The sequence below is a fragment of the Nicotiana attenuata genome, unplaced genomic scaffold (assembly GCF_001879085.1).
Source record: "Nicotiana attenuata strain UT unplaced genomic scaffold, NIATTr2, whole genome shotgun sequence".
NCBI lineage: Eukaryota > Viridiplantae > Streptophyta > Magnoliopsida > Solanales > Solanaceae > Nicotiana > Nicotiana attenuata.
Window position 1 is genome coordinate 10,369 of NW_017675124.1, and position 12,374 is coordinate 22,742.

General features: G+C 37.8%; 1 protein-coding gene across 1 annotated transcript; it reads right to left on the reverse strand.

Moving 5' to 3' along the window:
* Positions 1-5,639: 5,639 nt before the first annotated feature.
* LOC109219691 (oligopeptide transporter 2-like) lies at positions 5,640-10,989 on the reverse strand. The gene is made up of 7 exons (XM_019384166.1): positions 10,491-10,989; positions 9,984-10,383; positions 9,480-9,577; positions 7,889-8,455; positions 7,505-7,757; positions 7,092-7,274; positions 5,640-6,533 (listed from the first exon to the last, which is right to left on the reverse strand). Exons 1-7 carry the CDS (start codon positions 10,580-10,582, stop codon positions 5,925-5,927), a joined length of 2,202 nt encoding a protein of 733 aa, XP_019239711.1. The 5' UTR covers positions 10,583-10,989; the 3' UTR covers positions 5,640-5,924.
* Between the last annotated feature and the right edge of the window lie 1,385 nt (positions 10,990-12,374).

Here is a 12,374-nt window from a genome sequence, read left to right on the forward strand (position 1 = left end):
ACACATTTGCCTTTGATCCCATGGTCAAAGACATAATGTTGTGCTTAGGATGGTGAAAGTTGTGGCCTTGAGACTCTTGTGTTGACCAAACAATCATCATGTGGTCTTGTTGAACCATTGTGCGCTTGAATCGTAACTAAGGTCGTTGTGGGCCCTCAACTCGATGTCTTTAGCAATCCTTGAGGGTGTGTGGTGAGAATTAGAATTGTGAGTCCAAGTCCCGAGCCGATGGTCTAGAACTTGCCCCGAATGTTTGTTGAGGCGAAATCCTAGGTGAAATTTGACTTGAGAAGTGATTATAGGCTCTCCTTGGTCCAAATGCTAAGTTGAACAACTACATAGCCTACCAATGAAATGATTCCCTAGTTAACCCTTTTGAGCCTTAAACTTCCTTCTTTCAAGAACCAAAACTACAAGCCTATGCCCGTTTTTAATGAGACCCTCTCTTGGCACCCACATCTTCCCTTGAGTAAATGACAAATGTCTAAGTTTGGGGGAGAGAGGCAAGAAAGGAAACAATGTGGTAAAAGGTACAAAAGCAAAAGAAAAGAAAGGCAATGAAAAATGAAGAAAAGACAAGACAAAAAGAAAGACCAAAGTGAATAACGTCAAAAAGGGGATTCAAAGAAAACAAAGGTGAAAAAGTAGAGAAAAGGAGAAATGTGTTGAATTGCATAAGAAAGAGTGACAGTGTGTCTCTCTAACCCCCTTGAAAAGAAGTAAATACTCAAATGAGTCAAGAAATGTGTGCCAAAATGAATCAAAAGAAGTGCTTAAGGGAAGATTGAACCCGCTTGAACAAAATCATGTCCTATCCTTGCCGAAAAGCCTTTACAATGACTCCACAAAAGCCCTATATGATCTTGAGTTGAACAAAACCTACATTAGTGGACACTTACATAAAGGGCAAGCATATGGTACCTAGAGCCGGATTTGTGACCTTCTTTTTTAGAGAATTGAGTGAAAATCCCATCAACCTCGGTTTGTGTGTCACTACTTTAAAAGGTGAGGTCCACTTAGGGAGAGTTGAGGATGTTTGAGTTTGGGTTCCATAATGACCAAGGTATTTGAGAAAAGCTCTTTGATGAAATGTGTCAACCCTTGATGCTCTTGTGGCACACTTGATCCATAGTTTTCAAAAGCCTAAAATGTGTTAATGATGCATTCGTATTGAGGGCAATTGTTAGTCCCAATTGATGCTTGTTGAGGTACTCTAGGATAGTTGGAAATTCTTGGATTGCTCTTTTGGGGTAGGTCTTATTTTGTTTGCTTGAGGACAAGCAAAGGTTTAAGTTTGGGGGAGTTGATAAGTTAGAATTGTAGCATGATTATACCCCTACTTGCTATTGCTTTTGTTATGAATTGCCACAAAATAATCCCAAAATCCTTACAAGTTACGCTTGATTGCAGGTTTGAGCGACAAGATGACAAATGTCAAAGATCGGCTCAAAATGGAGTGAAACCTGCCAAGTGTCAAAGACCAATTGAAGTGGGGAGCAAGAAGACCTAGCGCGAACCGCACTGATTTGCCACGCGGCCGCGCTAGGAGATTCATAGACTGGGTCATTCAAAGGGCAATCTACGCGGTCCGCGCTCCTTTTTACGCGGTCCGCGTAGATGAGATTCAGAGAGATGGTGTTTTTGCCAAAGTACTGCCACGCGGCCGCGCGCCTTTTTTACGCGGTCTGCGCCCGTCCTGAAACGCGGCCGCGCTCCATTTCTGCGCGGTCCGCGGTCCCAACTTCAGAGAACAGAGTTCAAAGAGTCCAAGAGCCAACGCGGTCGCGCTCCCTTTTTGCGCGGTCCGCGCCTACCCCGCAGGCGCATTTTTGTCCAGATTTTCTAGCTCGGTATAAATAGATCTTTTTGACATTTTTAGGTCAGATTTTAACTACTGAACGAGAGCTGCGCTCGTGAGAAGTATTTTGTAGCCTAATTTGGCAATTTTACTCTTGAATATCATAGATTTTAAGTAGTAATCAATTATTATGTTCATTTCATCATCTATTTCTACTGTTTTCTCTTTAATTATGTCTAGCTAAACCCATTAGCTAGGTTGTGGCTCAACCCTAGTGTGGGTAGTTAATGGGTGTTGCATTCTAGGGTGAGATTGAGATTGGGTATTTGTTATTTGGGTTGATTTTGTGTTTCAATCTAGAATTTGTGGTTGCAAACATGAATTCAAGCTTTAGCGGGTCTAACTCTTCTTGAGAGAGAGAGTCATATGACCCTAAAAGTTAACCCAACAAGGAATTGGGATGGACCCACGAGAATGGTAGTCCCAATTAACGGGTTAAACCTCGAAAGAGTAATTACCCCACTTGAGCCCTAGTTGCCCGGTCTAATTGGTCTCGAGAGAGTCAATTGGGCAAAATCGTTCTCTCTACCGAGAGGTGTGAGAATGAGTGCAATTGTGCAACGGCTATAGCACTAAACCCAGATTTATCAATCTCCCCTTAGTAGCTTCTACCCGTTAGCTAGCCACCTAGGTAGTGTCACAACCCTAGTGCCTTTTTCCCATATCAAGCACAACTTAGCAATATTTTCTTAGCATAATTTAGCTTTAATTCTTAGGTTACAAAAGTAGTTTTAAATATAAAAACCCTCAAAAATGTTAGGAGTGCAATTAGAAGTACAAACGCAATTCTAGGCTAAACCGGCAATACAACTCCATTCCAAGCTCCCTGTGGAAATTCGACCCCGATCCACTATTCGGGTATTAGTTATTGCTACCCACTCTTACAACCATTGTGTAGTGTTGAGACGGCCGCGATCAAGTTCCTCGAGCATTTTTGCGATAGCGGGATTAGTTTCCGATTCTCCTCCATTCGACCTCTTTGGCACCGATTCGGCTCTGTGAACAACTTCTTGTGATGGCTCGGACTCGATCCTGCTTGGTGCACGATTTTGATTTTTGAGTTGTGCTATTGCAGCTTGTTGAGTGTGCAACATTTTGAATATCATTCGAAGGCTAATTCTGCCTTCTTCACTGCTCTATGCGTTTTGGCCGGTTGTTCGAGCATCTCTGCGGGCGCTATTTTTAGGATCGATGCCCAAATTTCCATTAATGGCGATATGGGAGCTGACGTCGATCGGGTCCACGGCCGGATCTCCATCGGGGTTGACTAGAGGTACTCCGTTTCCGGGGCGGCTATGTTTCCGTTCTCACCGTGGAAATCAAGGCCATTGTCTATGTGTTCGGGTGCTACTTGAGCGTTTGACATGTTGATCCTGAAATCAAAGTCACTTACGAGAACAAGCATAAACCAGTGTGTGTTATGAGAATTAATACCAGGCAATCACTATTATCCTTAGCCCCACGGTGGGTGCCAAACTGTTTATTAAAATCGGATAACATTTAAACTTATAAGTGGTTTTAAGGATACGTAATTTTACCTAGTACCAGTTGATAAATACAATGATTAATAATATAAATTAACAGCAAAGTAAAGCAAACCAGTATTGAAATGCAATTCTGCCCTTGAGCTAGGTCGCCCTCGAACTGACTGAAAGTAGAGTTATGGAATATGAAATAAACTGATGAACAAAACAATATAAGAGAAAAAGAGTGTTGCATTGCTTTGATATGCCAGAGTCAGATGGTTACAAATGATTAGAACCCCCCTTTTGTATAGTACAATTCTAATTACAGAAGGTAATCCCATGATTAGCTAAACAACCGTACTTGATTTGATCCATTCCGGGATTTTCTCCATGATTCTCGACCAGTCACGGATATCTCGCCTTTCCGTTATTATACTATCTTCGGTCTTGCTCGATGTCTATCCTGTTTGGTCTCGATCATTTTCGGTCTCGATCTTGACAGGTACTTCGAATCTCGAAGTCACTACCTTATACTCATGTTTCGATCTGATATACTGCGGGGCCGATCCTCGATCCGTCCCCTGGTCCCAGTTACTCAGTGAAATCGGGTGGGCTCGGCTTTAACCGTATACAGAATTAATTTGGGTATACTTCGATTATCTTACAAAATTTTACTTTCACTTTTACTGATATAAGTAGATAATTTTGCCCATCAAAACTTAAGAATATGCTATCTCTTACCAATATAATTATCAATAACGCTGCCATCAAAGCTTAGATGAAAAGTAATTAATCACCTAACACTCTTTCACCTCCATTAAGGTAAAATTATGAACACTGGTTTTTCATGATTTTCATTCCAAGGTCTTTAAGTGTATGACTTGTGTAAACTTCATCTTTTAATTAACCGTTGTTAATTACAATTAATATGTATTTATTTAATTTACTTTGATTTGATGCATGCATTGGGTTCTACCTAATTTTTCATTGAATTAGCTAGATCTTCCTCCACAACCACAAGATTAGGCCGTACTAATATATATGGTTTTGTTCTTATGCTTTTGGTTTATGATTCGACGAAATCAGATTCCTTTGATTTTCTTGAGGACTTCTGCTGTTTCATGCACTTGACCAACTGGCGATATATTTTAATTGTACCACTAGCTAGTTAGGTTTTTCATGTACTCACGGGTTCAAACCGTGGAAACAGGCTCTTGCAGAAATGTAGGGGAAAGCTGCATACAATAGACTCTTGTGGTCCGACCCTTCCCCCGACCCCGCACATAGCGGAAGCTTAGTACACCGGACTGCCTTTTTACTCGGCTCGAGGTGGATGACTCAACCTTCTCTTGCTAATCTTGCCGACAAATTTAGGAAGATTTATTTAATTTAAGAAAATGTAGTAATTTTTTGTTCTTTTACAAATCTTTTCTGAAGTTAAAGGAGAATAGGACCAAAATATTCCCTTAAGAGCTGCTAAAATTTTGTCAGGAGCAGTAGTGGGGGACCTTAAATATTTAATTCCTCACATTTACACCTTTTAAAAGATGAACTGAACAATGATTCGCTAAATACTCACCTGCTCACGGTATTTTATATTAAATTAAAAAATTAACTTTAGCAATTATAAAGTAAGAATAGATATCATTTAACCCTGGTGAAGTAATCAAGGTGTGTATAAAATATACGTGTCTTACCTTCATTGGTTTTATGTTAATATTGAATACACTTAATTTTTAACCATTCACAGGGAAGAACGTACACCATTCAAAACCTTATTGATGAATTATTTAAGTTCCTAAGGAACCAATAATGAAATTGTTTGGAGCAAAATACAAAATTGGCCGATCGTTCCAAACTAATTGCTATACATTTTATCGGCCNGAATCGCTGAAGAGAATGAAAAAAAAAAAAAAAAAAAAAATATATATATATATATATATATATATATATATATATATATATATATATATATTTCTGAAAAGTTTTACCTACTTGAAACCTACGAAGTGGACGAATTAAGTTGTGCCTTGGCTTTGTTTCCTGTAATATAGTATATAGGAAAAGGTTCACATTGGTTTTGAGTTTTGACTGATGATTTTGTTAACCAACAAAATTTATTTGATTATGCTGGTTTATAAATGAGAAAAGAACTAATTCCATGTACTATTATTTCTCTAACTTCTGTTCATCATGTTGCCTACTTCGGAAGTTCTATATAAAGCCAAGTGATTAAGAAACAAGAAAAAAAATAACAAAAGGTATATACTTCTAAAATATGAAAACATTCGTAATTGAATAATCTAGTCCATAAATCAAACTAAAACTTCAATGAACATTTAAAAAAAAAATTAAGAATTACATGTGTGGGGATTAAGTCAACCCCTGCCTTATTGCGAGATAATATTTACAAGAGTTGGTTACTTGAGAATCTACAATTACATAAGTTAGGGGCAATCTTTCTAAAAACATGATTATGTACAAATAGCTGATAACAATAATAATAACAGTGAAATCCTCACTAATGTTTGCTTTAACATGAGCATGACCTGTCCAAAAGGCATGACAAGTCCAAGACGGACACGACCGTTGTAGTGAAATCAACGCAAAGGACATCCTTCAACAACTATGCCCTTGGTAGTAGGACAAGTAGCCAAATCACAATATTCTCCCCCAGTTCCCCACCAAGAAAACTTAATATCACCAAGACAGAAATATATAAACACTCCCATAAAAGCCAAACCAGCATCCAATGCAGCCGAAAGAACATAATTATACTTTTGCCACCATTTCTTTCTGTATCTGAAAATGAAGAAATTGAACAATACACCAAAGAAAATCCAGCTGTTGAAGTTCAAAGGTGTTGCTGGAGGCATAGAAGCTGTTGCCCCTAGAAGTACTGGAATATTAATCAATTTAATCCAACTTTGACTTGGGAATGCTTTGTGTAACAACCATACCAATAGTGGTCCAATTGCACCACCAAGAAAGAACCAGTTCTGTGCACTGTAATTTCCAAGTGAACCAAACATTCTTTTAGGTCCTACTAAACCCCAGATTACTGATGCATCGAAGAAGACGCGATTCCCTGGACATGTCCACGGACTATTTGTAGGGAGCAGTTGATCTTGGCATATATGATCAATGTTTGTAAGCAGCCACCACGCGACACTCATATTTATTGTACCAGCAATGAGAGTTCCGAGTAGCTGTTTTGGTAACAAAAATAAAAGTTTCAGCCAAGGTCAGCAACAGAATATTGGACTGAGACAGGTATAAATGACGCAACATTCATACTGAGAATTCATATACTCAACCCCAACTTGCTAGGGATTGAGACGTATCTATAGTTGTTACAGAAATTTTTAGTTATTCCAAATTCCAATTGGGAAAATGAGGAGTAGCGGTTTATTAATTTCTCCACCAGAAAGCTAACGACAATAGGACCAAAATTGTCGTGATGTTATTTATTTCTAGTGCAACTTGTGTCACAGATATACTATAAGGACTAAGTAAGCGTAACTCATGAAGTAATTTAGAGATCTTCTGGATTAAGAACTCAACTTGTAAATTAAGAAAAAAAATTGAAGTCTAATAAGCCATAACTTTATACAGTATTACTTGTCCAGTATAAAGTTAAAACAAACTAGTTCATGTACGATCAAGAAAAGAATTAAGATGGTTGATAAGTTTACTTCATGAATATAGTCAGTTTTCTTTTACTTAACAAAAACAGGGAAAAGAGGAGGAACACGAGTAATTAATACCTGAACAATGAACATTGATCTTGGAGGAATCTTCATATAATGGCCAAGCTTAAAATCCGAGAGAAATGAAACTGCCTGTGACATACTAATATACCCAAATGTTTTAAAGCAAACATTGGCTATTGGTCTCCCTGGAATTATTAGACCGATAATATACTCTGTGATCACATTTAGTCCTGGCGTCTGTCATCAGAACCAAAAGTTTGTTTAGTCAAGAAGATTCATTAATGCATCCAAAAAAATAATTGTATTTATTTATATACATTGTCGAGTAAAAACTTTTGTACTATCGATGCAATTTAATCTTATGTTATCTTTTAGGTGACCTGATAGTGCAAAATTCTTTTATATTGTGAGTGTAAAGGAGTTTAATTCAAGACAATTTCACAAATATAAGCTCACAATCTAATTACCATGTTTGTCGTGGCTGTAATGATGCTTATGGGGAGAGTGAAAATCAAGGCAATGGCAGCTGCAAAAAGAAGCCCCCACCATGGTAGTTGAACTTGATCTTCCCAGACGATGCATAGTACAAGTGACAAAGCCAATGAAAGTACAAGCATGCCGTGAAACCACCAGCTAGGGATGTCTGCATATTTCTTCATAAGTCTTGTGTGGATATCAGGTTTTCCTGAGTTTATAGCTCGGAATCGCTCATATATTTCCCTGTTCAATCAACTCGTCAGCATAAGTAGTTTTGTGACGTTTGTAAAGTTGAGTAACTTTTTCGTTACTAAAAATAGTTTAGTAACATTGATACATTTGAGTGACCATACAAAATTAAAAAGTGTACTTACTTTCCATTGAATAGAGCAACTTGAGCAAGAGTAGCCACAACAGCAGCGAAATTCAGGCCATAAGTAAGAGCAAAGAAAGTGCTTATATTTATGCGTCCTTCTTTTGCATATGCCACCTCGTCTAACTCAAACTTGTCATTAACAATAGCTGTAATATCATATGTCTGCCCTTGAGCATTAAACAAATGAGAAGATAACAGAGGAAAAGTCCTGGCGTTGTAGATGTTGAATCCCCAATAGGAAATTGGAATGAGTATATAGACCACAGCAACATAGCCCACTATAACATTGATAATGGCAAATAAGGGACAGACCAGAGGGCTACCAAGATATGATGCTACAACTGACCAATCAAAAGTGAATGACAAAATTCCAAGGCCTTTCATTCCTGAACCAATTTGTTGGGCTAGTACTGATTTTGGATAGAATAAGCAGAGTAAAGAAATGTTTGATAATGTTGGGAAGAGAAAGCCAGGGACAATGTACCAAGTGAAGCTGCAAGCTAATACAACTAAGAAGAATTTTCCTCTTGAGCTTTTCCCATCTGCATCTTTTTCATGGAGAGCCCTGCCAAAATTCATGAGAATTTCAACTTGTTATATGGTATTTATGCAGCGAGGTTCTCTGAGAAATAATGTGGAAGAAATGAGTAAATAATTTAATTGTCGTTCTAGTTCAATTCTTACAAGTTATATACTCCCTCCGTTCCATTTTATGTGAATCTATTTCCTTTTTGGTCCGTTTAAAAAAGAATGACCCCTTTCTAAATTTGGAAACAATTTAGATTAAATTTACTATTCTGCCCCTAATGAGAAGGTTTTATAACCACACAAATACTGTGGGCCCCCTTTGTGACTTGTTTAGGACCACAAGTTGCAAAAGTCTTCAATTTTTCTTAAATTATGTGCGCAGTCAAACAGGTTGACATAAATTGGGAATGCAGGGAGTAGTTTAATAAGCTAGCAAGAGTATATTACTTAGGAAATATCTTCCAAACTGGGCAGAGAGTTAAAAATAATTACTCCCTCTGTTTCAAAAGGAAAGAGGAATTCAAAATATGACGGCCAAACTTTCTAATTTTCGGACAGTGACTTCTTAACCTTTTTAAAACAAAACTTCCATCATTAAGAACTAGATAAAAAGTAGTACAAGAAGGTTATTACTTTTTCAATTAAAAAAATTTAACAGCATATATGAGAATTTAAAGTCGTGTTAAATTTTTTTTGAAATAGCTTGACTTTCCAAATAGTAATAGTGTCATATAAAACAAAACGGAAAAAGGGCAGTCGATGCACAAAGTATTCCGCATTCACGCAGGGTCGGGAGAAGGGTCGCACCCCTAGGGTGTGATGTAGAAGCCTATTCTAAAGCAAGCATTAATGGCTACTTTCGCAGCTCGAACTTGTGACTTATAGGTCACACGGAGACAACTTTACCGCTTCTCCCAGGCTCCCTTCGTATAAACGGAGAAAGTAATAATTATCTATTAGGACGAGCAATAATATAAAAGAAGCGCCAATCCAAGGAGCAACAATGGATATTCTAGGCTAATAATAAGCTAGAGAAAAGTTGGAAGTTTGAGAAATTATACCTGAACAGAGAGACTAGAACCATATTACCAGGCCACCACATTTCTGCAGGGTCTACCACATACTTTCTCATAATCCCTGCCCATCCATATCCCAGAACCTGATCCAAAGAAGCTGTATGAGTTTATTTCCAGTTGATAAGCTTAAACTTTTAAATGAGATGATCATACAATTCAAGAATGTAGACACTAGAGGCGCAAACTCATCCTCGATGCCCACTATTCGACCAGTAATAGACTAGGACAACGTCTCCCAAATGAAGGTTGATTTTAGGAATTATTATCAGATTTAACGTAGGTACATAAAGATACACATACAGAGAACATATTTTCAATACAGTGCATTTTTACTTATATATGTGGTTCGGGTTGAAAGCAGGTATCAGTTACCAAGGGTTAGATTTTCATGCAATTGAATTATTCATAATTAAGGAGTTCTTTTTCCTAATTTGTGATGTAATGCATGTAGAAAAAAAGTATAATGCTCGTACTATAGAGGAAAAATACCTGAGTAGTAACAACTAGAATCCAACCAGCCACGAAGGAGATGTTCCTGAGATAGAATGCCTTAATAATAGTCACAATTGAAACAGCATATGCTGTCCCAGAACCACAATTTGCAAATATCGAAATCAATACATGTTCTTTCATATTAAATGGTCCTGGATTAAGCGAAAACTCCCATGATTCTATCTTAAATTTCCTCGTAGGCAACACTCTAGCCATGATCTTGCCGAGTGGCAATGCTGCTATCTGGACAGTTATCATACTAATGCTAAGTGGCTGTGTCCGATAACTGAAGAAAGTGTTGAGAAATGCCAGAATTCCACACGACAGGATTCCGAGGAACCACATCCGAAATGTCCATACCGGTAGACTAGGGTCGTCCTGATTTGATACAGTCAACCTTGTCGAGACATAATATAATTAAATAATTAGAAGTGTCCAAACATAATAATATACATAGTTTAAAGGCCAACTTTTAGATGAGATAGCGATACAATTCTAACATACCTGACTTGTTCTATCGGGGATTCTTCATCTTCAGGAATTTCTTCTTCAAATTCCTTTTCTGTTCTGTTTTTCTCTGACATGTCGAACTCCATGGATTTGGTGACAATAGAATGATGTTAGAGGCAAAAGGAAAGAGAATTTTAAGGGTACCGTCAACTTTTAAACTGCTGCTAATTAGTTTTCTATTTATTTTTTATTTTTTTGGTTTTTGGGAGATTGTATTTACAAAGGAGATGAAAATTTCCCTGGAAACTTTCCGGTTTGAATTATTCTAATCTGTTAATGAATGGTTCATTAAATAAACTGCATGGATGATTATCTCATATGTTAATTTCTACCTACACATGAACTTTGAAAACCTCTCTGTATTTTCAACTTAGAAATTTTTACCATCACCCCTCCAACCCCCTCACACGATATATATCGTGGATTTACAAAGATTTTGATTGTGCTGCAATTCTCTGATTTTTTTTTTTTTTTTCTGTTTTCCCTTTTTGAGGGAAGGGGGGGGGGGGGGGATTGAAAAGGTTTAACGAAAATATAGTTGTGATTGTCAATTATATAGGGTTATAGTGTAAACATAAAGCAAAATCACTATTTAAGCTAAAATAGTGAGATCACGTACGAAAGAGAGAAGAAACAGGAAAAAGTGGTTGTGAAGATTGAGAGATCAAGAAAATTTTCTATGGTGAAATACAAAATAATACTCCATTGATTATGTACTACTGAATTAGTGGCTTACATAGAATATGTTGCGTATTTTGTTAGTGCATGTAGCAATGGTTGTATTCAAAATTCATGTAACAAATGTAGAGTACCAATATTATGGGAAAAATGGAAAAAGAGAAAATAGGAAAAGAATGAATAAAAGAAACAGGGGAAAAGAGGAAAAGACTTTTAAAAAAAATAAACATAAGATGTATGCTTGTTTGGGACCGCCAATAAATTAAAACGAAATAGAGATAGTGGGATGTATATCAATGGCGGATTCAGAATTTAAACTTTGTAGGTCAAGTATAATATTCTACCACATTTCAGTTGATTAACTAGGTTCAAAAATAATTATTTATATTTATTTGGTGAATTTTTTAACACATATAGCCGTGACAAAGCTATCCATAATTGACCCCTACCTCCACCCGTTATACATATTGTAATATTAAGAATCTACATTTATAAATTATAATCTCCATCAAGGGCAGCTCGGTGCACTAAGCTCCCATTATGCGCGGGGTCTGGGGAAGGGCCAGACCACAAGGATCTATTGTACGCAACTTTACCTTGCATTTTCTGCAAGAAACTGTTTTTACGACTCGAACCCGTAACCTTCTGGTCACATAAAAATAACTTTACCAATTATGCCAAGGTTCCTCTTCAAAATTATAATCTCCATCAATTATTGAAATTCAGGAGAAATTTAGACGTATTCGAATTAAGGCAATAGGAGGTACAAAAGGAACTGAAGGTAGACTACTTATTGACATTCATGATAAATGTCATGGGCCGCTTTTCGGCCTTGTCCTATGACCCCTTGGTTGCGCCCCATAGTGCCCTGCCCTGGTAAGCCTCTCGTCGCCAAGTTTCATGGATGGCCCCGTGATTTTGGCTGCATCAGGCAACAAGTGTGCATGTGCCTATATTGCCCCGCCGATAGCCAGCGCCTGCGCAAATAACAGTGACGGTGCTTAAAAGTGCCCGTTACCAGGCAGCGCCCTCAGTGCCCATGCGCTCATGCCCCGCGCACAGCAGGCATTGATTGATGCTACTGACAAGGTCTTCGCCCTAACAAGTGCCGGCCACTGGACAAGCTTTTCCTTTGTATAATCCTAGGTCCCTTTCCACGTAAATGTCACGACCCAAAATCTAACCATGGTCGTGATGACG